This window comes from Macrotis lagotis, chromosome 5 (genome assembly GCF_037893015.1).
Source record: "Macrotis lagotis isolate mMagLag1 chromosome 5, bilby.v1.9.chrom.fasta, whole genome shotgun sequence".
Classification (NCBI taxonomy): Eukaryota; Metazoa; Chordata; class Mammalia; order Peramelemorphia; family Peramelidae; genus Macrotis; species Macrotis lagotis.
In genome coordinates, this window is record NC_133662.1 from 26,519,216 (window position 1) to 26,542,805 (window position 23,590).

Sequence of the window (23,590 nt, forward strand, 5' to 3'; positions counted from 1 at the left end):
GACTTGCCCAAGGCCACACATCTAGGTAATTATTAAGTGTCTGAGGTCAGATTTGAACTCAGGTACTCCTGACTCCAATTTCTTTTGGGGGGGAAGCATTTTGTTCAACACTTCTTATAGCACACTAATATTTCATGACAATCATTTACCACAATTTATTCAGTCATCCCCCAACTGATTAGTATTCTTTCAATTTCTAACACTGCCAGCACACAGAGCTGCTATATTTTATACCATATATATATATATATATATATATATATATATATGTATATTTATATATATCTTTGGGATTCAGATCTAGTAGCAGTATTGCTTGGTTAAAAGATGCGCACAGTTTCCCACCAATTCTACCAACAGGGCTTTAATTTTTCAATTTTCCTACATTCTAACATTTGTAATTTTCCTTTTCTGTCAACCAATCTGATAGGTGTGAGTGGTACCTTAGAGTTGTTTTAATTTGCATATCTCCATTTCCAAATGACTTTGTCTGAAAATTGCCTGTTCATATCCTTTGACCATTTATCAAACAGGGAATGTCTTGCATTCTTATAAATTTGACTCAGTTTTCTATATATTTGAGGGATGGTATATGTATCAGAGAAATTTGCTATAATTTTTACACAGTTAAGATTCCTGTATGTTTCTCAGTATTCTACTTTCTATTACTTATAGTTATATCTCCTTTCCCTCTGTCCACCTTCAAAAATATTCAGCTTCTGACCACTCCTCCTCCAATCTGTCCTCCTTTCTTTTAACCCCTTCCTTCTTATACCAATTGAATGTGTATGTTATTCCCTCTTTGAACCAATTCTAATGAAAATAAGTTTCAAATACTGTTCACCACCTCTCAATATTCTTTCTACTGAATAAGCTCTTTAGTTCCTTTTTTATAAGCTATATTACCCCTTTCTACCTCTCTTCCTCCCTTCTCATAATTCATTCTTCTTTCTCACTAGTTAATTTTATTTTTTATTTATCATTCCATCATAGTCAATGAACTATGAATATATAACAGGTTTCTTTTACCCTGCTCTTTTGAAAATTTTCGATTTGCTTGAACTTGCAGTTTCTTCTGATGTCAACTACTGAAATGAGCTAATGCTGCGAATTTCCACCAGGGAGCAGCAGAGTCATAGGACACCCAGGCAAAACTGGAGGAGAGATCTGGATAATCGATTCTGGGGCAGAGTGTCACTCATTCACTCAGTCCTGCAGCTGGAGACTATTCTTTGAGCTTTTTCCCACCATAGGGGTCTAGGGAAATTTGGTGTTCCCCCCAAAACAAACCTATATTAATCAAATACCTTCCCATCAGAAGAAAATAAAGTGAAATAAAATAATGATGATGATGATGATGATGACAAAAGGCATTCTTGGATTTTACCTTTTAGTGATCAAATTAGTTTGTGAAGGTTTTTTTTTGTGATTGGACCAGTTCCTCACTTTCTTTTCCCCTGTTGTCCAGGTATCACACCGAGTGACTTTGGGAAGATTATCTAAGCTCACTGTACCTAAATAGGCTGGACTAATTAATCCCTAAGTGACTAGTTTAATTTATGTTTGTACATGGTAGTTTTATATTCTTTCCTTATTAGACATCTCTTTGAGAGTAAGGACTATTTTTGTTCCTTTGTTTGCATTTCCAGAATTTAGCAAAGTTTTCATATTTCATATTTCATGATGAACTTCTTTGCTAACAAGTTTTAGAATCTCAAAATTTTAGAGTTGGGAGGGACCTCAGCTTCCATCTAATCCAGCCCATACCTCCATAGAACCCCTCCTATAAAAGTGGCTTGTAGATCATTTGAAACACCCCATTCTACTCTAATTCTCAGGTTTCTCTGACATCAAACCTAAATTTGCCTCTTTGCAATCTTGAATCATCAATCCCAGCTTTACCCTCTAAGTCCCCAAAGTATAACTAATATAACTTCATCAAGTAAGATTTTTAAATATTTAAATATGTCATCCTTCTCACCTTCTTTTCTCCAGTTTAAACATCCCAAGTTCTTTTCATCTGGGAAAGTTAAAATCATTCATCTAGATTTGGTAGAGGGTTCAGGAAAGTGGACCTAAGGAAATTAAGTGACTTGTCCACAGTCACAAAGTAAATAGAAATCTGAGGAATTTATTTTTCCTTTGGATCCAATTTCCTTCACGCTGTACCATATGGACAATCTCCATTTGGTATAGACTCAAAGTTCTTCATCACACTGATCCTGGAAGTCAGCATAGAGCAAGGGTTCTTGATGATAGTTCAAAGCTGATCTCAGACATTGTGTCACAGCTAGTCAGTGAACACAACACTTATCCTCTGTTTGCCCCAGTTTCCTCAACTGTAAAATGGGAATGAGCATCCATCTCCCAGGGTTGCTGTGAGGATAAAATGATAAAATGTTTATACTGACACATGGTAGACACTCAATACAATTCTCTTCATAATCTGTCATGATCTGGTAAAGTTTGGTGTGTCAATAAAATTTTTTTCTGGTGAACCTTGTGGACCCCTTCTCAGAGTAATAATTTTAAGTAATCAAAATACATAATTTAAACAAACAAAATAAACAAAAAGTAATCAATTATACCAAAATATTATTATATATACTTTATGTGTGTGTGTGTGTGCAACATATTTCTCCATGTATAAGATGCACCTTAATTTGGGGGCCTGAAATTTGGGAAAAAATGTATTACATAAAGTTATTGAACTCAAGTTTTATTCATCATAAAATTCATACAACTCCTCATCACTATCAAAACTCCCATCCATTAGCTTATCCTCATGTGTATTTGATGACAAATCCATGTCTTAGGAGATGCTTTGACTGCTCTTCTGCCTGTGCTCTGGTCTGTGGTTGACCACAAGCTCTCTCCCTGGGCAAGTCTGGTGTGTGAATGCATGCTTATTCCATTCCATTTCAGGAAACTGAAATACCAATTGTATCCTCCTTTGAAAGAAGTCACTCCTTTTTCATCAGTAATTCTTGCCTCATTCTGAACTATCTTTGTGGGCACAAGAATTCCAATCTCCCTTTTTTCTTTAATCCATATCCTTAATGCACTCTCTATGTCAGGTCATTTTGCTGACTTTCCTCCCATGGCCTTCTTCTGCTGTGGCACTTTCAGTAGGGTTTCTTCTTCCCATATCCAGTCTCAGATTGCTTTCAGTTGGAGGAGGACCAAACTGATGTTCAGCAGCACCATTTCATTTGCTTTTGCAAACTGGATCACTTTTAACTTGAATTCAGCACTGTAAGAAAATCTTTTTCTGAGTCACTTCTGGGCAGAACCTGGCAAAATGTAAGCTATTATACCAATAATAAATGTGAAACAATAAGCACAAAGACAAGCACAAAAAAGCTGGAAATGTAAGTAAAAAAAATCAACAGCAACTGTATAAGACGCTTCCAGTTTTTAGACCCCAAATTTTTCAAAAAGGGGTGCATCTTATACATGGGGAAATATGGTATGCATTTTTAAATTCACAGATCCCAGGTCTTTGTTTTGTGGAAAGCAATTCATCCCTGGTCTATACCTTGTAAATGCTTAGAATAAGCAGTCACCCCTCAAACCTGTGTGGGCAGTCTTTATTGACAGAGAACTTGGTGATGAAATACACATAGGAAGTAAGAACAAATATTTTCCTCCTGTATATATATATATATATATATATATATATATATATATATAGTGTGAATTTTATAAGGCAAGAAAAAACTCTCTGAAATACAAAAATAAATGTCTTCCTCTTACATGATAGTATACATTATCTTACAGAGAACAGAGTTCTTGAAAAAAAGCTGAAAATCATAAGACAGGACAATATGCTACAGATAAATCTAATGAGAGAAAAAAACCTCAAGGGAAGCCCATGGGGTCATGATCCTAATATGAGACATGAAATTTAGGCAATATGAATACAGGGTAGAATGGGATGGGGCAGGACTCAAGAGAAGGATTGGGAAACAAAAATGTAGGTATTAAGAGCAAGGATCAGATAACAGTTTTCCCATCCAATATATTTTGGCATCATCAGCATACACATGAAGGGTACACTAACCAGAAAAGCTATAATGAGAGATGGTTGGTTCATAGAAGATCAGGAGTTTTAGAACTCCTTTAAAATGACTAGTTGTCTAATTTTTCTGACAAAAGGACTCATTTCTAAAATATACAGAAAACTGAGTCAAATTTTTTTTTAAAAAAAGCCATTCCCCAACTGACAAATGGTCAAAGAATATGCAAAGGCAATTTACAGATAAGGAAATCAAAGCAATCCATAGTCATATGAAAAATTGCTCTAAATCATTACTTATTAGAGAAATGCAAATTAAAGTTTCTCTGAGGTACCACCTTACACCTCTCAGGCTGGCCAATGTGACTGGAAAGAACAATGATCATTGTTGGAAGGGTTGTGGAAAATCTGGGCCACTAATACATTGTTGGTGGAGCTGTGAACTCATCCAAGCTTTCTGGAGAGCAATTTGGAACTATGCCCAAAGGGCAACAAAAATGTGCATATGCTTTGATCCAGCAATACCACTGTTGGGTCTATACCCTGAAGAGATGATGAAAAAGGGTAAAAACATCACTTGTACAAAAATATTTATAGCAGCCCTGTTTGTGGTGGCAGAGAATTGGAAATCAAGTAAATGTCCTTCAATTGGGGAATGGCTTGGCAAACTGTGGTATAAGTATGTCATGGAACACTATTGTTCTATTAGAAACCAGGAGGAACAGGAATTCAGGGAAGCCTGGATGGATTTGCATGAACTGATGATGAGTGAGATGAGCAGAACCAGAAAAATATTGTATACTCTAACAGCAACATGGGGGCTATGATCAACCTTGATGGATTTGCTCTTTCCAGTGCAACAATCAGGGACAATTTGGGGCTGTCTGTAATGGAAAATACCATCTGCATCCAGAGAAAGAACTGTGGAGTTTGAACAAAGACCAAGGACTATTACCTTTAATTTATATAAAAAAACCATCTTATTGTCTGATCTTACTCTTATACTTTATGCTTCTTCCTTAAGGATATGATTTCTCTCATCACACTCAATTTGGATCAATGTATAACATGGAAACAATGTAAAGACTGGCAAATTGCCTTCTGTGGCGAGTGGGGGGGGGGAGTAAGATTAGGGGGAAAATTGTAAAACTCAAAATAAATAAAATCTTTATAATTCAACAACAAAAAAAATATAACTAGTTGTCACCCCTTTTGTGGATTTCTGTAACAGTTCAATGGCTTCCTTTCTGGAAAGCTGACTTCTCTCATTTTTGTTCTTAGGGCAAAAGAAACACAGGACCTAGTTGCCCTAAAGAGCCTTCTTTTTTACAAAGAGGAACCTTTGCTACTGGTCCCATCACAGAGATACTTTGAACAAAGAAAACTGAGGCTTTTCATTTTGGCAGTGAGCATCTTAAAGACAGTATGAAGCAGCAGGTGTTTATGAATTTTTTTCTCTTTTGACATGGCCCTCTTTGGCATGTGAAACCTGAGGATCTCCTTCTCAGAACAATATTGTTAAATACATAAAATAAAATAAAAGTTATAAAGTAAATTAATTATATTAAAAAATGTAACTCTTTTTCTCCATACAAATTCAGAGACCTTCTTAAATCTATTCACCAGGAGACTGTTAAGAGCTTTTCCAGTACTGAAAAACAACTCTCCCTTAAGGGAAACCAAGTGATCTCTTAATATCATAAACTCTCTCATCCTCAGATCTTTTCTGATCATAGCTAGTCAATAAGCAAGGAAGAATTTTGTGGTAGACAACATGTGATTAAAAACATACCTGAACCTGCTGACAGCCTGTCTTGGGAACAAGATTATTATTTCTCTGAAATCAGAGCTTGGAGATAGCAGAATTTACAGTAGAACTGTAATCATTTGTTACTAAGAATTCACTTAGAACTATCTCTATGCATGGGTGGAAATATTACCCAAACAATAGTCCCTGAATATAAAGGAAGGAATCTTCCTGAAAGGAGGCAACTGATTTACTATGTTTGCTTTCATAGTTCATTAAGGGTTAGCTGCAATTTTGACCAAGGGTATCAAATCTAATCTTCATACTGTTGCTCAAGCCTTTCTCTTTGGGTCCCCAGTAGAGCTACAGTGATTTGGTTGGGGTAATAGGAGAGTACAATATAAGACATCATCTCTGGTTGTTAGTTGAGAAATCTGGTTGAAGTTAGGAAGTCTACCACGGGCTCTGGTTGGTAGCAACAGAATGTTTGAATACAAAAAAAAAAAACTTTCAAAGACTTTGAAGGTTTTTTGTTCTCAAACATGGATCAAAAGTCCATCAATCCCCCAAGCAAGATATGATTAGAAATTATGACACAGATACTTGCATTTATGGTAAGCAGCCCTATAACATCTTTTTTCCTTATCTCTTAAAATGAGGCAGTCACATTTAGCACCTTGAACATTACACAGGATACATGAATTAAGAGTTCCTCCTTTTCTGAGTAGCTGCTGTTTGTTCCAAATATTTGTTCATGATATAACTTATCTGTTTGCATTTTTCCAGCTCTTTCTGTGATCACAACCAAATTCCCCTTCTCTCAAATTTCTCAGTTAAAGAAAAAGTTGGGTTTTTTTGTTTTATTTTGGTTTTGCTTGCTTCAGATTAATTCTAGAAGCCCATTTTTACTCTCTGCCTCACAAAGATCATGACCTTCCATTACCTTCACCTTGAAACCTCTCCCTAGACTTTATCTCCCACCTCCTTCTCGCCTTACTCTTTACCTTCATCATTCTTACCTCCTCATTACTGCCTAATCCTTTCCTCCTACTCCAGTTACACTTTTCATCCTTATAAGGGTTTCTATGTGAATCACAGAAGACTGGGGATCCCTATAATCATAGGTGCATGGATTCAGAAATGGAAAAGACTTCAGACTGAGTCATCTATCTCAACCTACTTGTTTTATAAATGAGGAAACAGAGGTTAGATGACATATCCAAGGTCTTTTAAGGAAGTTTAAACTCAAGCACTCTGATTCTAAATCTCCTGAACCATGTTATCTTTTCCCTGACCCTAACCTGGCAATACTTACTCTCTGATACTCTGAAAATCTGAAGATTATTTTCATTTTTCTCTAAAACACTGCATAGGTATAAGGAGCAGAGGAGACAGAATTGTGCCATCTCTAGGGAATGCGTGTCTTAAATCATTATTTTGGGCTTAGCAGAATAATTTTTCAGTGACTAGTTCTATGCTATCTATCCTGCCATTAGACTACAGGTACTTTAAGAACAGAGACTTTAAATTTATTTCAGCCAATCCAAGAACTCTTCTAAGTTCAAAGGATATTCATTTCTCCCTGATCTGTCCTAATATTCTGTTCAGTGTTCTACACACACAATAGGAACTTGATGAATGCCAGAGGGAACCTCCCAAGTTGGAGAAAGTGGCAGTTTAGGAGATGGCAGCTCCATAAAGCAATTTCACTCCCATTTCTCAAACTTCTGTTGGCAATTTCACAGGTAATCCTAGCAAGAATGGGAGCAGAGCAATCAAAAGCAAACACTACCCCTCTCTGCAAATAAACCAGATTATATCTCTCATTAAAACCTATCATTAGTCATCTTAGCCACCAACTCACTTCTATCCCTCATGGTTACTACATGAGGTCAGTTCATTGTAAAAGGAAAAATTTTCACCACAGGGTCAACTATGGAACTCCATATTCCTATATATTGGACCTCTTGTCACGAACTTATACAATTTGGAATATCACTACTTAATTCTCTGGAGATTTCTTGGAAAAAAAATCATCCAATGAAAAGGTCAGAGATTAAGTTCTGAATCTTGGACTAAGGTTGAGAAATCAGAAAATCATATTTTTTTTATTACCCTGGTGAATCTGGAACTGCATCTCCATCTATTTTCAGAGCAACCTTTGAATACATCGTAGGTATGTGTGTTTGTCTATGTGTGAGCACTTTGTCATATAGAAGTCAGAGAACGTGCTCTTATTCAGGAGTTTGGGCATGGTGCCAAAGTCATATCCTGTGTAACTGTTGAAATTTCCTGAAATTCCACAAATCTTGTTAACACTGTGAAGCACAATCATTTCCTTAGGGTTACCATTAAAACCAGTGGAAGTACAGTATACAAAATGAACAACTGGATGTGGGTCTAGGGATTCCCTTCTCTTCATTAAAAATACAGATTTAAGAATTGCCATCTACTTCCCTTAAATAAAGCTAATTTGGTTCTGTGACTCTTCTGTTCTTCTCTTTTCTAACTGCAGTCATCATTTGAACTCTTATGTTTCTAGAGCAAATAACCTTCCACTTCATTCAAGTTCTCTCCTTGTTTGACATCCTTTATTCTAGAGCCTTCCAAAACCTTCTCAGCCTTGGAGGCACAAAAACATTACCTATGTGATCTTGGGCACACCATCAAACTTCTCCAAGGTCTCTGTTTTTTAAATATTTAAAACAAGGGGACTCAATTAAATAATTTATAAGGTGTCATGCAACTAGTTCTGTGACAAAGAAAAATTCCCTGTAAATTCAGGTTATTTTGATCTCTTAGGTTGCATATATTTATTATAGAATCACACAGTTAGAACTTGAAGGAACCTTGAAGGCTTAATTCCCTCAATTTACAGATGAGAAAACAGACATCTGGGTACTCCAAATCACATAAGATGTGTCAGAGATGGAATTTGTGCTAAGGTCCTCTGACTACAAAGCTATTGTTCTTAATGGATGCTTAGTCATAGAATCCTCAGCTGGACCATCACAGATATATTTTGTGGTCAATTTCTGTATTTTTGTAAATGGATAAAAATAAGGAGTTCATCTAAGCATCATTTAGCTGCCCTCCCTGTTCTACCTCTAGGCCATATGTAAAAATATAGAAATAAAAGGGGAGGAAACTAAAAGAAAGACCAAAATAATATAAGAAAGGAAAAAGGAAAAAGAAAAACAATCTTCAATTATCTGACTAGTCTTCTTAGAGGGCTGAGGGTATGTTTCTTATATATTCTATATAGACATAGTGCCTAACAAAATGCCAAGAATGTCAATAAATATTTATGGATGGTGATAATCATTAAAATGGAGATTATATGGGGAAAGAATATTTCTTAAACTTTAGGAAAGGCTCCATCATCTGTTCACTGGGAAGAAGTGTCATTAGGAGCACAGAAAAGCAAGCTAAAAATAAAAAACTCTTGTGGAAGATTTGCTGAATGTAGTCGGTGTGAACCACATGAAACATCTTAAAGCAAACTGGTCTGTGAAGGAGGAGTCTAGGGGAGAGAATGTATAGCTGTGAGATACACCAAGAGAAACTGCTACCTATATCATTCATCATCATCATCATCATCATCAAAAGAACAATAACACTATAAACATCTACTAAGCAATGCACAGAGAAGTACCTGGCTAAAGCTCTTAAATAATAAGAATATGAATTTATTTTCAGTGCAATATATATAGATATAATTTAGAAATCAGAAGATTCCAAGATCATTGGGGCACATTTCAAAGAGAGGCCTCAATGAACAATCCTAACAACCTGACTTATCTTATAAGCTCTATTTAATTCGACCAATATTTAAGTATTTGCTTGGGTTGAATTATAACTAGTCATTTCTGTACCTAGGAGAAATGGGAAGGGGGTGGGCTCACCTGGAATACAGCTCCTAAGGGAAGGAAGTTATAAGATTTCTAAGTTGTTGGAAAAGAAGGGCAAGAAACTACAATCCTGGGAGTGAAGTCAGCAAGGGAAGAGAGTAAGGAAGCATGCCATACTATAGTTATCCTCTAAATTTCTCATCTTGAGACAAAGCTCCAATTACAGTGCCATAGTTACAACTCTGTGCTTGAGTCTACAAAAGAATAATCTCCCAGTTTCCTTTGCCCTTATTTCTTCATAAAGGATATATGAGGATAAGATCATTAAGGGAGTCATAATTGTTTTCTTTTTTCTGATAAATTAAATATTACAAATGAAATTATTTTTACAATTAAATTTCCTTTCTATCTTCCCTCCTTTTTCTCCATTTTTCTGGACTTCACTTGAATTGTACCAACAACTGATTTGGGATAGCTTTTGGGGCTCCCTTTCAGTTTTCAAATTCTTTTTCTTTCTGTTATTTCCACCATTTTCAGCATATGACTATCCCACCTTAGACAATTATCACTGGAATATAAAACTGTCCCTTTTTGTTTAAAAAAAACCTTAAGGTCACAATTGTGTGTGTGTGTGTGTGTGTGTGTGTGTGTGTGTGTGCGCGTGCGCACACATGCTAACCCTTTAGTCTTATTATTTAAACAAATCTTATCATCGGGCCCAAACTGCAACCATAACAATGTCTCTTTAAGACCTTAATTCACATTCAAGCCAGAGAAGAAGCTAGATTTTGGGCAACATATGTGATCATTTAAATACTGTACACATTGGGGATAATTCCAAAGAAGAAAAAAAGTCAAAAGTAAACAATAAAAACCACTTGTAGTCAAAGTCTTTAAATGAATTAGTGTGACCTCTTCCCTAGTGCAAAAGTTTGTGCCATTAAGCCTTGAGGGAGAGAATGCTTTACTGATGGCTATTTTACAGGTGTCTCCCTTTCTGGAGCTTGTCAATAAGCAGTAAAGTCCGTTGTTCCCAGAAGTCAAGCAAATCTGGTTTTCTGTTTTCAGTTAAGCAAAGAATAAGCACTGGAGGAGTTTTCCACAGATGAGCTGGTTGTTTCTGGAGTCGACACATTGTATGTTCCTATTAGACAAAGTTAGACATACAATTATTATCAAGAAAGTTATTCTCAAGGTGGAAAGTAGATACTTCCTATTTTGCCCCTCAGGGGGAGATCTGCTCTAATGGAGGGGCAAACTGGCATGCCTTAAAATAATTTGGAGGGTTCTGGTCCTCCCCTCAATCATCAGAATACTCTGGAATAGAGCCAAGTTGATTGCTCTCAAGCATGCATGGCAGCAGAAAAGCCCCAACTATATTTCATGCCACACTAGCAGCCAAGGAACAGCCAGATTTCCACAAAGCTCTGAATGTAGCTAGCTATCCCCACAAGCTTTATCCAAAGCCACTTCATGCACAGGACAGGAGGGACTGGAGTTCCTATGCTTGCAGTGGGTGGTAGACTTGATCAGCACTGACATTCTTCCTCTTTTGTTTTCTGAAACCTGGACAGATATCAAAGAAGGGACTAAAGAGTGAGAGGGAAAGAGAGGAATGAAGAGAAGGAAGGGGAAGGAAAAAGGGAAATCCAGACAAGACTAGGGGAAAAAGTAGAAGTGTGAAGGAGGAATTCAGAAGAAGGGGGTGCTAGGGGAGAGTGAGGTGGGAAAATAAGAGCTGGAATCAAGTTCAGGGACACACATGTGTTTGGGGAGGGAAGGGACAAAGTGCCCACCCTACCATAAAGATCATGGACTGCAACAGCCAACAAGGCTTCCATCACTGCATGGGGGTGCCTTTGTGACTGCTGACAACATAAATCAAATTGATAGTCATTATAGAACACCAAAACTTCAAAGGAATAAATGATGGAAGAGAAATCTATTCAAATATCCAGGGGACTTCAGGTAGTCACCGTGCATTTGAATTTTCCATTAATTATAGAAGTTTCTTGGCTTATCCTGGATAATATGTTTTAACCTTGGTTATATCCATAAATTCAACTTTCAAACCTAAATTAAATTTAGAAAATTCTAGTAAAAGCTTATATAGGATTTTATTTTTTTCAGGCAATCAGCATTAAGTGACTTGCCCAGAGTCACATAGCCAATAAGTGTCTGAGGTTGGATTTGAACTCAGGTGTTCCTGACATCAGGGTCTGTGCTTTATCCATGATACCACCTAGCTACCCCTTTATATTTTGGTTTGTTTTAGTTTTTTATTTAAAATATATGTATATTTCCTGATCTGTAAGACCTTACTTATAATGTTCACTGAATTTCATTTTTAACATCAAACAGGATAATCCACCCATCTCATTTTCCTTGCTTTCAGTGATTGCTCTTACTCATACAGAGGACTGTCTTTATATTAGCAGTTGTATTGGCAACATCTTCAGAGGGTTTAGTCATTTCTTTTTCAACCTGTAAGGATGGTTTATTTGTGAAGTAGGAGGTTTATTGTTCATTTTTAAAAAACAAATAATTCCCCCAAAATATATATGTAGCCTCTAGAAATATTTGTCAATAAAAGGCTTTTCTAGGGCTTATTTTCAAATAAAACATCACCACATGGATTCTCCTGGCAATTTTATAGACTTGGACTTGTGTAGTATCTCAACAGCTTCCAGAAAGATTGGGGATACTAGTGAATTCTGAGGATACTCACTACCCCTGTTATTGTTTGTTCTTCCTTTTTTTGAAGAGGACCTGCTTCTCTTAATTTGCCAGATGTTCTAAATGTCATTATATTCTGTGTAACTCAGCTTACTTTGTGTAACTTGAAAAAGTTAAGTATTAATATTTTCACATCCAAACTGTAAGTCTGGACAGCAATATGGAGCCCAGATGGATAAATATCAGCTTTTTAAAACTAGAGAATCAGATCCTCTTGAGGCAATCATCTGAATGAGCTCAAAGTGGATGGCTATGTGGCTTATAAAAGTGACTTTCACATAAATATGCAATTTATAAGACAAAAGTGGCTATTGGTTTATAAATAGAATCTCATAGGAGGGAGCAGTTTGTATGTATAGGTATGTGGGTATTTGTGTAAGGGTGTGAGAATATGTGTATGTATTGTGTGACAGTCACAGCTTTCTTAAATCATGTATAGAATACTAAGACATTATTTATGCACACAAGGCATAGGGATTGCCACATTGTAAATAATTGCCTGCTGAAATTTCCCTTCATATTAACTCTTAGATTTTTTTTTAGGTTTTTTTGCAAGGCAAATGGGGTTAAGTGGCTTTCCCAAGGCCACACAGCTAGGTAATTATTAAGTGTTTGAGACCAGATTTGAACCCAGGTACTCCTGACTCCAGGGCCGGTGCTTTTATCCACTGCGCCACCTAGATGCCCCCAACTCTTGGATTTTTTTTAAACAAGTATTTATCTGATTTTTTTTAAATGAGCCCCTTTCCCCTTCTTCCTGCCCCCTAGTCAAATAAAACTATTTTTCTTTACATATAGCACCAAAAATATCAAAGAAATTATCACAGGATAAGGAACTAAAATGAGAATACCTAGAAGTAACTACATACCTGTTTTACCGAACAAATTGTTAAATCTTCTCGATATTGGAGAACTCATGGAAAATACAGGAGTAGATGAAGTCAGAGATGTTGACTAGAAGGCAGAAAAAATTCATCATTTAGGAGCACTGCAATTTTGTTTAGAGCATGAGATTAGTAATGCCAAGATCCAGAACTGAATTAGATTCTGACGGATTAGCTTTTGTCTGTTCAGTGACCACAACTGAATCCTTAGCTCCAACCATCACTCAAGCAAGTATACTTATTCAGAAGGGGAATTAGCAGAGAAAAGATGGGTGGGTATGCATTTCCTTTTTTTTTAAAAGGGCAGCATCAAGTACCAGGTCTCATTGGACACTAGAGAAATAATTGTTACTAATAGTGACCACTGGGAATCTCCTTATGTATGAAGGTTAGTTAGCATATCATATTGAGATATAGATGTATAATAAGTTTGTTTTTTCCAGAAAGAATTGTCATTATCAGGAGTTATTTCTTTGGATCTTAGATTCCCCCAGTACATTGATTTCTTAATTTTAACTTAAATCATTTAATTTTCTTTGAAATTCAATTTAAATTGAAATTAAAAATCATTACTGTAGGCTGTCTATATTTATGGTATTCCAGATTGAGGATCTCCTGATTTCATACTAATTAAAACTCAGTGTCCGTGCCTACAGAGGCTGAGGCAATTTCCTTGACAACTGATATTAAGTGTATATTTCTTGAGAGTAAAGACTATTTCATTTTTGTCTTTGTATTCCTACCCCTAGCAAGCATCTAAAACTTAGTAGGTGCTTCATAAAACTTGTTAATAGAAAAGGAATTTTTTGAGGGATCTTATACTGTCTGATGCCATGGATCAAAGTCATTGCTTAGCCCTCTCCTTGGCCACTTATCATATGGGCTCTCTGTGAAAAGTAAAGAAAAATCTCCAGAGTTTACCTTTGTGTGCTGTGAAGACCATCTAGATAGGGAGAATTTATGCAGCAGAGCTTCCTGTACCTGGATTGTTTGAAAGAAGTCATCAGTGACTTGGTTAAGCAAGTCTAAGCTTTAAGTAGGATATCCTTTACAGGATATCCTAAATTCAGGGATTTAATGACTAGTGCACTTACCTTTTTGTCCCAGAGGCATCCAAACAACAAAATGAATAATCCCTAGGGAGAAAAAAAGATTTGAAAAATAGATTTGCTTCTCCTCAGTTGTAAAGTTTAGCAGGCACAATCCCTCTTGAAGAAGGCATTGTGAATTTTCTACTAACTGTTGGTACCCTTGTATTGTGCTGCATTTTTTAAAACCTGGAATTAGAGAATAAATGTAGAGCATAATGAGGCAAGATTAGATAGATAGGAAGATAGACAGAACTTTCTATCCATCCATCCATCCATCTATCTATTTATCTATCTATCTCTTTCTATCTACCTACCTACCTATTTATTCTTGTATAAAATAGGTTATATTAAAAATATTCTTCCCCAAAGTTATGTTTTTATTATTAAGAGAAGAAGTCAAGTAGCCAGAGATTTTGAACCATAACCATATTGAATTACTATGATGCTAGGAATGAAAAGGAGTATAACAGGGGCAGCTAGGTGACCTAAGGGTTAGAGGGCTGGACTTGAAGTCAGGAAGTTCAAATCAGTCCTCAGACACTTACTAGCTGTATGATACTGGCAAATCATTTGCCCCTATTTCCTCATCTATAAAATGAGCTGGAGATGGAAAGATCAAACTACTCTAGTACCTTTAACAAGAAAACCCCAACTAGGCTCACAAAGAATTTGGCCATGACTGAAAATCCTGAACAATAACCAATGATTAGTGCAGGTAGTTTGGTATATTGAAAGGGTGAAGAATGCAAGATACAAAAAAAAGAAAAGCCCTAGGATAAAAGTACAGGAGCTCAAATTTTACCTCTGATGCTCACCTTGATGACTGTGGGTAAATTCCTGGACTCAAGTGCCTTACTTATGGATGGAGGTGGACAAATTAGCATCTAAGACAGATCTAGTTATATACAATCTCAAGAGTTCTAAATCTGGAGTGAAAGGACCTGGGCTTAAATACTAGCTCTCTCTCTGTGTGATCTTGGGCCAGTCATTTAATCTCAATTGAGGTCAGTTTTCTTATCTGTAAAACGAAGAACCTTAGATTAGAAGAAGTCTAAGGTCCTTTATGAATCTATTTTTAAAAAATTATTTTCTGCTACTATTTCAGTTAAAAAATGGAACCTCTGTGGTTCTGCTAGATAAAGATAAAGACAGAATCATTATTTAAACCCAAGTGTCCAGAGAATCCTTTTTATTGTATGGAACTGCTCCCTAATTTTCCAGTGGCTCATATTAGCTATTTTAGGGATGCTTTATATTAATTTTTGATTAATCTTCAATTGTAAGATCTTTTAGTTCTTCAACTTAATATTCCTAAGCATCCATGTCAAGGAATTAATGTCCTATGAAACATTTAAATGAACTTGGAGAATTAGGAGGCCAAAGAAATGAAGGAATGAGTAAATAAATGAGTAAATACCCTCTTGGGGTTAGTTAGAATCTTTTTGAAAAGTCTGTGAACTATAATATGAAACCAAAAAAAATTCCATCTAAAATTTTTATATTCAGTTTCTTTTTAGAAATATATTTATGTGATCCAGAGGCAGAATAATGAAGTGGCTATGGAGAGCTGCCCTTGGGGAATAGAAAAGCAGAATTAAAATACTGTCTCTAATTTACACTGGTTGTGTAGTTCTGGGCAATTCACATAACCTGAATGTTCCAGATAGTTCTCTAAAAACCACTTTCAGACTATAATTAACAGAGAAGATGCTACCCACTTCTAGTACAAAGAATTTCCTTATCTGGGAGGCTCCCTATACCAATGAAATCTCAGATCCAGTCCCTATTCCTAAGATTAAAGAATTAAAGAAGAAACCTCACAAGACAAAATCAGACCTCCTTATTTTACAGATGAGGAAACTAAGGCTGAGATTAAATGACAAATAATGGCATTTATGGATTATCTAAATTTGGGGGATAATCAGTCACACTATGGGAGGGATCAATTAAATGATACTCAGTAAAGAGTATGACACTAGTAAATGAGGAGAACATTTTTTAAAAAACTAGGATAATTCAACTAAATTAAGGATTTCCTCAACCCTTCACCTCAACACCACCCTTATCCCTCTGTTACTGTTGGTTAATCTTATCAGTTCATTTATGTTTATCACTCAGAGAATTGGGAAATGAGCTCAGGTCTGTCTAACTGGTGAGAGTTACTTAGACACAAGGATATATCAAAGAATCTTGTAGCAGAATATGAAATGAACTTTATGCAATGAACTTTTGTGTGTGGTGTGTGTGTATGTGTGTGTGTGTTTATGTATGAGTGTATGTTTAATCGAATTGAATGTGTTGCTGCTTTGGAACTTGGTCCTGAAGTTGGGGTGACAGAAGTAAGTTCTGACCTTGCAGCAGCTTTTCTAGTTCTTGATTCTATCAGTTGAGTTTTGCCATTGCCATAGCTCTTGGCTTTCTCCTGAAGGGACTGTACTGGTTTCACCATAAGGATAATTTTGTATCTTCAAAGAAGGGGGCTGAATGTGGCTTAATGGGTGGAGTGCTGGACTTAGAATCAAGGAGGCCTGGGTTTGAGTACTGACAGATACTTAGTAGTTATGTGATCATAGGTTACATAAAAGAAGCATTAAAGAAACATTTAGCTTCTTTTTTTTTAGGTTTTTGCAAGGCAAATGGGGTTAAGTGGCTTGCCCAAGGCCACACAGCTAAGTAATTATTAAGTGTTTGAGACCAAATTTGAACCCAGGTATTCCTGACTCCAGGGCCGGTGCTTTATCCACTGCGCCACCTAGCCGCCCTAGCATTTAGCTTCTAATCTTCAGTTTCTTCATCTAAAATTTTGGTTAATAATAACTGATAATTATCACTGTTTGTTTGCCAAGTTATTTGTATGTATTCATACATAACTGTGTATATACATATATTACCTTATATAAGTTGTAGAGCTGTGATGTAATAGTATTATTATCTCCATTTTACAGATGAAGAAATTGAGGTGCAGAGAGTTTAAATGACTTGCTTAGTATCCCTTAGCTGTTACTTTGGCAGAGGCAGGTCAAATAATGCAGTATGTTATAGTGGATTATATCCTGATCTAAGTTCACATCTTGCTTGTGACCTTGGACCAGCCATATATTTAAGCCTTCTTGATAAGTTGTTCAAAGCTCAAATGAGATAAGGTATGTAAAATGCTTTATAAGCATAAAAAAGACATATTCAAGCATGTACCTATGTATGTATATGTGTGTATATATGTGCATATAAAATATTAATATAAATGTGTTTTATCATGAAGTTGATCTTGATGGTATTTATAAATATATTGACAAGATAGGCTTCCAGATAAGAGAAAGGATTTTCATTATCTGTAATATTAATAGGAATGAAACTTTCTATCAAGGATAAATCTGCATTTTGAGAATGAATTCTTTTGAGCTTCCGAATTTTGAGATTCCTGCAATTTGAGATAGACAGCTTCCCTGAACTATATATCTTCCCAGTTTCCATTCTGGCTTTTGGTTCTATCATTAATTTTTCACAATGGAATAGAGAAAAGAAGGACCAATGCTCAAAGTAGGTCTTGGACATTGACCAGCTAAATCACTTGGGAGTATAAGCTCTCTTAGTGTAAGTTTTCTCATCTGTGAAATGGGAATAATTGCCCCTACTCAAAGGGCTATTATGAGGATCATGTAAGAATGTTTGTAAAATGCTCTGTAAACTTGAAAACTTTATCATTCTTAATCATCACAATAAATCTCATGATAAAGTAATAACCTACAACAGTAATAAATGTTCTACCTCCACCCCATGTCCAAGTCCCTTTTACTTACTTGGAAGGCATTCAGTAGGGTAAATACAATGTGGAACACAGCGCTACTTCCCTGGAACACAGTGGCCAGTCCAAACCCCCAGGTGAGTCCTAGGAGGGGAGTAAGGACACCAATACTCTTGCTGATTTGAAATAGACTGTTCTTCTCCTGAATGCTTGGCTTGTCCCCAATGGAGGGCCTCAGGATTTTAGTGATGACCACAAATGTTATAGACACATTTATCACCACAATGATAAGTGCAGGAATCACAAAAGCTAGGAGGGCCTTGGTATCATCCCAGTTAAGCCAGCAAGCATTTTTCCTCATATACACATCCTTTGGCTGGGTGACTCCCACTGTGATGATAGATATGACCAGTGGGCAACCGTAGCCCAGGGAGAAGGCAATCACTTTCTGGATAGACTTGCTTGTGTCATGGAGGATGAAGACTAAACGGTAGAAAAGCATGAGGCCAAGGGTCAACATCCAGAAGAAGACACTGAGGTAAAAGAAGTGAATGAAGAAGGTGGCAGCCACACAAGCTGTTTCATTGAATAGGTAGCGCTGGTCATGAATGGCAGCAGAAACAATGAACCAGGAGTCAGCAATGAGGAGGGAGGCTGCAATGTTCACGATACAAACATGGCGCATATAAGAGGTCCGGTTTTTGGTTACTGATTTCCAGACAAAAGCTTCAACAACAAGACAGGCTGCTAGACTCAAGATGGAAAAACCTAGGCCAATATAAGATATGATATCCAGCAGTACTTTTAGGAGGGAGCTGGGGTCAGGAGAATCAGGGGACATCAGTATGGAAAATGAGGTTAAGTGATTACAGGTGCAGAAGACACTATCCTCTCTTATTTGTTCAACAAAGCACCCACTGTTGTCCCATCCCCCTGTGTGATTGGAGAGGCGATAGTTCCAGAAGACACATTGGGGTGCTACCATTGACAGGTCATTTTTCTTAAATTTCATTGAAATTCTGAATGGTGTTGTCACACCCTGACTAACTGTGGTCGTCATCACCAAGCCATTTACAAAGTTCTTGTCTTGGACATTCTGGGGTAGGATAGCTTTTAGTGTTGGGTATGCCAGTGTGATGATGGATGAATTTGGCTCCAGGCTTTGGATCTGTTGACTGTCGATAATTACTTGACCCCAGAGATTGGAATCAGGGAAGAGAAAGTGCTGGTCATAGTCAGTCGCTTGTCCTGCTGTAGTCATAAGGCCCCTCATTTGCACGTTGGCATGAGTGATGGAAGGAATAGCACTGACTCCCTCATGTAGCACTCTGGAGAATCTCTCCACAGAATCCAGTAATCGAGAGCTCTCATTGGCCTGTTGTTGATGTAGAACTTGCCAGGTGCTCAGTATGGGTTTGCCAAGAATGACATTGACTGTAGAAAGCACATGCTGTAAGAGAGATAGCCCAACAAAGTAGAATGTAAGCTCCTTGAAGCCAGGCATTGTTTAGCTTTTGAGTTTCTATCCTCAAGGCCCAGGATAGTATGTAGGATATAGAAAGTCCTCACCAAATTCTTTAATTCAAATGAATACTCACTTAGGAAGAAAAAGAATATTACTCTAGAACCAGAGTTCTTGACTTTTTTTGTTTGTTTGTTTTTCATGGACCCCTTTGGCAGACTAGAGGAACTTCTGGACCTCTTCTCAGAATGATGTTTTTAAATGCAAAATAAAAGTTATAATATTACAAAGGAAGTCATTCATATTGAAATAATGATTTACTTTTTTCCATTCTGAGTTTACAAATAGCCTGAAATCTTTCCTTTTTTCAGGGCTCATTGATATCAGGTTAAGAACTTAGAAATTGTTTGAATCAGTGAAAGAGGAGAAGAAGAAAATGGAGTTGGAAGAAATAAGGTAGAATTAGAAAAATTAGAGTTGAAACACCCCACTATAGGCAGCAGGACTGCCTGGCAAAGTCCCATAAAAACTATTTCCCTCCTCTCTGTTAATTAAAGGTCTCTTTACTTCATATATGAAGAGAAAAATAATGGTTTTTCCCCCTTCATTTTTGAAAATGTCCATGACATTAGGGAGGTGATGCCATGTCAAGCATGTGAATTGAAATTGAGTGTGTGTGGGGGTGCTATGCTAAGTCACCAGCCCCATTTTCTCCTCCAGAGCTATCTTGGTCCAGATATGAATCAGGATGACTGGAAATGGCCGTTGATGCAAAGCAGAGTTAAGTGACTTGCCCAAAGTCACACAGCTAATATATGACAGAGGTTGGATTTGAACTGCTGTCCTCCTGATTCTAAGACCAGTGCGCTATCCACTGTGCCACTTAGCCGTCCCATGATGGGAATAAGAAAACTAGACTACCCAAGTTATGTCACTTGCTCCCCTGCTCATGAGCTCTGCCTTTTCCCCTGTGATATTCAAATGTAACACTGTCTTTGGAAAGCCCTTTTCACTCACTACAAGTGCCCAAGAGCTTCAATATCTTTGCACAGATTGTCTTGCTACAGCTGACTGCCTGCTTGCTTCAACTCTGTGTCATAGTAGGCGGAACAGTCGATAGAGGATTGGACTTGGGAGTCAGAAAAACTAGAGTTCAATTCCTGCTTCAGATAGTTATCACCCGTGTGCCTCCTGGGCTAGTCACTTAATGTTTTGTACCTCAGTTTATTCATTTGTAAAATGAGAATAAAAATAACACCTCCCTCTTAGGATCAAATGAGATATAATTGCAAAGCACTCAGTACATGTGCTTTGGGACATAGTAAGTTATTGCTAGCTATTATTATTATTACTATTATTATTATTACCTCCAAGTTTGTTGTAAGGATCAAAAGATATAATAATTGGAAAGCACATAGCATAGTTTGTTGTCTTGTGGTTAATTAACTTGTGTTTGATTCTTTGTGAGCCCCTTTGGGGTTTTCTTGGTAAAAGTACTAGAATGCTTTGCCGTTTCTTTCTTTAGTTCATTTTATAGATGGGGGAAACAAAGGCAAGCAGGGTTAAGTGACTTTTCCAGGGTCACACAGCTAGTAAGTATCTGAGACCAGATCTGAACTCAGGTCTTCCTGACTACAAGTCCAAGACTTTATTGAGCTACCCTTAGAACACAGCCTGTCATATAGCAAATGCTATATAAATATTTGTTCTGAATTATTATTATATTATTAACTAATAAACATTAGTTATTATAATTTTATTATTATTGCTTCCCAAGTTTGATGTGAGGATCAAATGAGAGAACATCAATAAAATGCTTTGAAAATTTTGAAGAACTATATAAATTCTATTAGCATCATCATCATCATAGTTTTCTTAGAATTTTTAACTTCCTTCAAGGATTTACCCTGGTATCTCTCGTCCATGGGAAACCCACCCTGACTCTTAGATATTAGCACTCTCACTAGCTTCAAATTGTCATCTATTTACTTCTCTGTTTCTGTATTGTATTCTCCAATTAAAAGGAAACTTCTTGGGAATGGAAAACTTTTGTTTGTTTATCTTTGTAGCCATCTACAGTATTTAGCACAGTGTTTCATATAATAGAGACTTAACAAATGTTTGCTGAATTAAATTACTCTTAGAAGATTTTCATTTAATATGGCTCATATCTCTGGGGAATGATCATGCTTCCCATTATTTTCTGATACAAAGACAGGCAGGTATCAAAATGAATTTGATAAAAGTTATAAGACCAAAAGGTTTGGAACACTAGAGTCACAAGTGACTATGCATTGTATTTGATCAATATCACCTATAACATGACCTTGGCAATCACCAACTGATTAAGAAACTGCCCTGATATGGGACTTTTCATTGGTGGTACCTCTGGAGGAAATTTGTTACAGATCTTTTGAGGATGCTGAATTAATCATAAAATCATAAATGGAAAGCTAGAGAGAATATCAGATATTATCTATTTCAACTTCTTTCCTTTACAGATGAGGAAACTGAAGCCCACGGAATAGAAATGAATTTTCCAAGGTTTTACTGGTAATAAGCAGCAAAGACAGAATTTGAACCCAGGTCCTCGAACTTCATTTCTCTGTACCACACTGCTTTCTAATCTAGAGGAACAAGCATGTCCTGTGGTTTGGGGGCCATGAAATCCAAACAAAGTTCCTAAAGTTTGTGAGTACAACTTACTGTCATTATATCTGTATTCACTTGGGTTGGAACTGTTGACAACAATTCCAGGATGGTAATAATAGCCTTCAGGTTTCCAGGTGATGATTTGATCTCATTTTGCACCTTCCCTGTACTACTAGAAAGATCTTGAAGGTATGTTAGCAGCTTTTCTTCTTGCTCAGGGCTCATAAGCAAAGCCTAGTGAGAAAAGTTACCAGTTAATAAACAAGTCATGTTTCTTCACAAAGCCTTTCAAAAACCATACCTCTGTCTAACCTTCTTTCCCACTGATACCAAGTCTGATTCAGACCCTTATCATGTTGTACTTTGGAATACTAAACTAGTCTCCTAGCTGCTCATGCGGCTTCAAATTTTGCTCTATATCTCTCCAATATGTCCTGTTGTATTATCCTTCTAAAAGAACTGTTTGGATCATGGCATAACCCTACTACACCCAATGACTTCCAATTGTCAAAGCAAAAGTTTTTAATATTTTTTTTTGTTTCATGAACCCTGTTAGTAGTCTGATGAAGTTTTGTGGACCACTTTTCAAAATAATGTTTTCAAATGTCTAAAATAAAATACATAAGACTACAAATGAAATAGATTATATTGAAATACTAGTACCACAATATTAAAAAAAATCAAATTCATGAACTCCAGTTTAAGAACCTCTGATCTATAGACTAATTCAAAGTCCTTACTTACCCTGTCATTCAAGGTCTTCTTCAATTCTTTCGCCAGTTTTTACAGACATATCTCCAGTTGTTTTCCACTTCAACCTACTCATTGTCTAGAAACTCTCTGCTATATTTTCAACTCTGATTTTGCTCATGCCTTGCCCTTGACTAGAATTTCACTCCCCTCTTTCATCCATCCAAAACCTTTATCTTTTGAAATTCATCTCAAATCCTTTGCTGCTCATGAATCCATCACATATATCTCTTGTAAAATGTTAATCCTTTTGAATTAAATTCTATTATGAACTTCTTTATGAGATTTTACATTGTTGTATTTCATCTCAAACATTATTTATTTATTTTTTGCTTTTTTTAATCTATTCATCTGGACTAAAAACTTCCTAAGGGCAGGGGGAAATAGCTTCCATTTCTTTCCTACCTTCATGTTATCTAGTATACTGATTTACACATAGTAGTTAGAGTTCAACAAATATTTGTTGATTGACTTATCTCATATGTTGAAAATAATAGTTTTCTTTAATTTTTTTAGAGGGGATATGAAATCATTACTTTAGTGGTATGGGTAGCTTCCAATGAGTAGATTTTCATGTAGGATAGCATCTACTCCAGAATTTAGAATCTTAGGAAATTTTGTAGAATAAATGACTTGCCCAAGCTCACTCAATTGGTA

The 23,590-nt window shown here is 36.5% G+C and overlaps 1 protein-coding gene across 6 annotated transcripts in view; it reads right to left on the reverse strand.

The window, feature by feature from the left end:
- Positions 1-298: 298 nt before the first annotated feature.
- The window catches only part of ADGRF5 (adhesion G protein-coupled receptor F5), a 173,548-nt gene continuing 150,256 nt past the window's right edge, over positions 299-23,590 (reverse strand). For 5 of the 6 annotated variants that reach the window (XM_074237123.1, XM_074237128.1, XM_074237127.1 and 2 more), the window contains 6 exons: positions 22,238-22,417; positions 18,125-19,519; positions 14,331-14,372; positions 14,158-14,217; positions 13,222-13,306; positions 299-10,760 (listed from right to left, as the gene is read on the reverse strand). In XM_074237123.1, the coding sequence (XP_074093224.1) occupies positions 10,681-10,760; positions 13,222-13,306; positions 14,158-14,217; positions 14,331-14,372; positions 18,125-19,519; positions 22,238-22,417 (1,842 nt within the window). In that variant the 3' untranslated portion in view covers positions 299-10,680. Of the gene's footprint in view, positions 10,761-11,417; positions 11,485-13,221; positions 13,307-14,157; positions 14,218-14,330; positions 14,373-18,124; positions 19,520-22,237; positions 22,418-23,590 lie in introns of all 6 variants that reach the window. The other variant, XM_074237124.1, reaches the window with a different exon arrangement.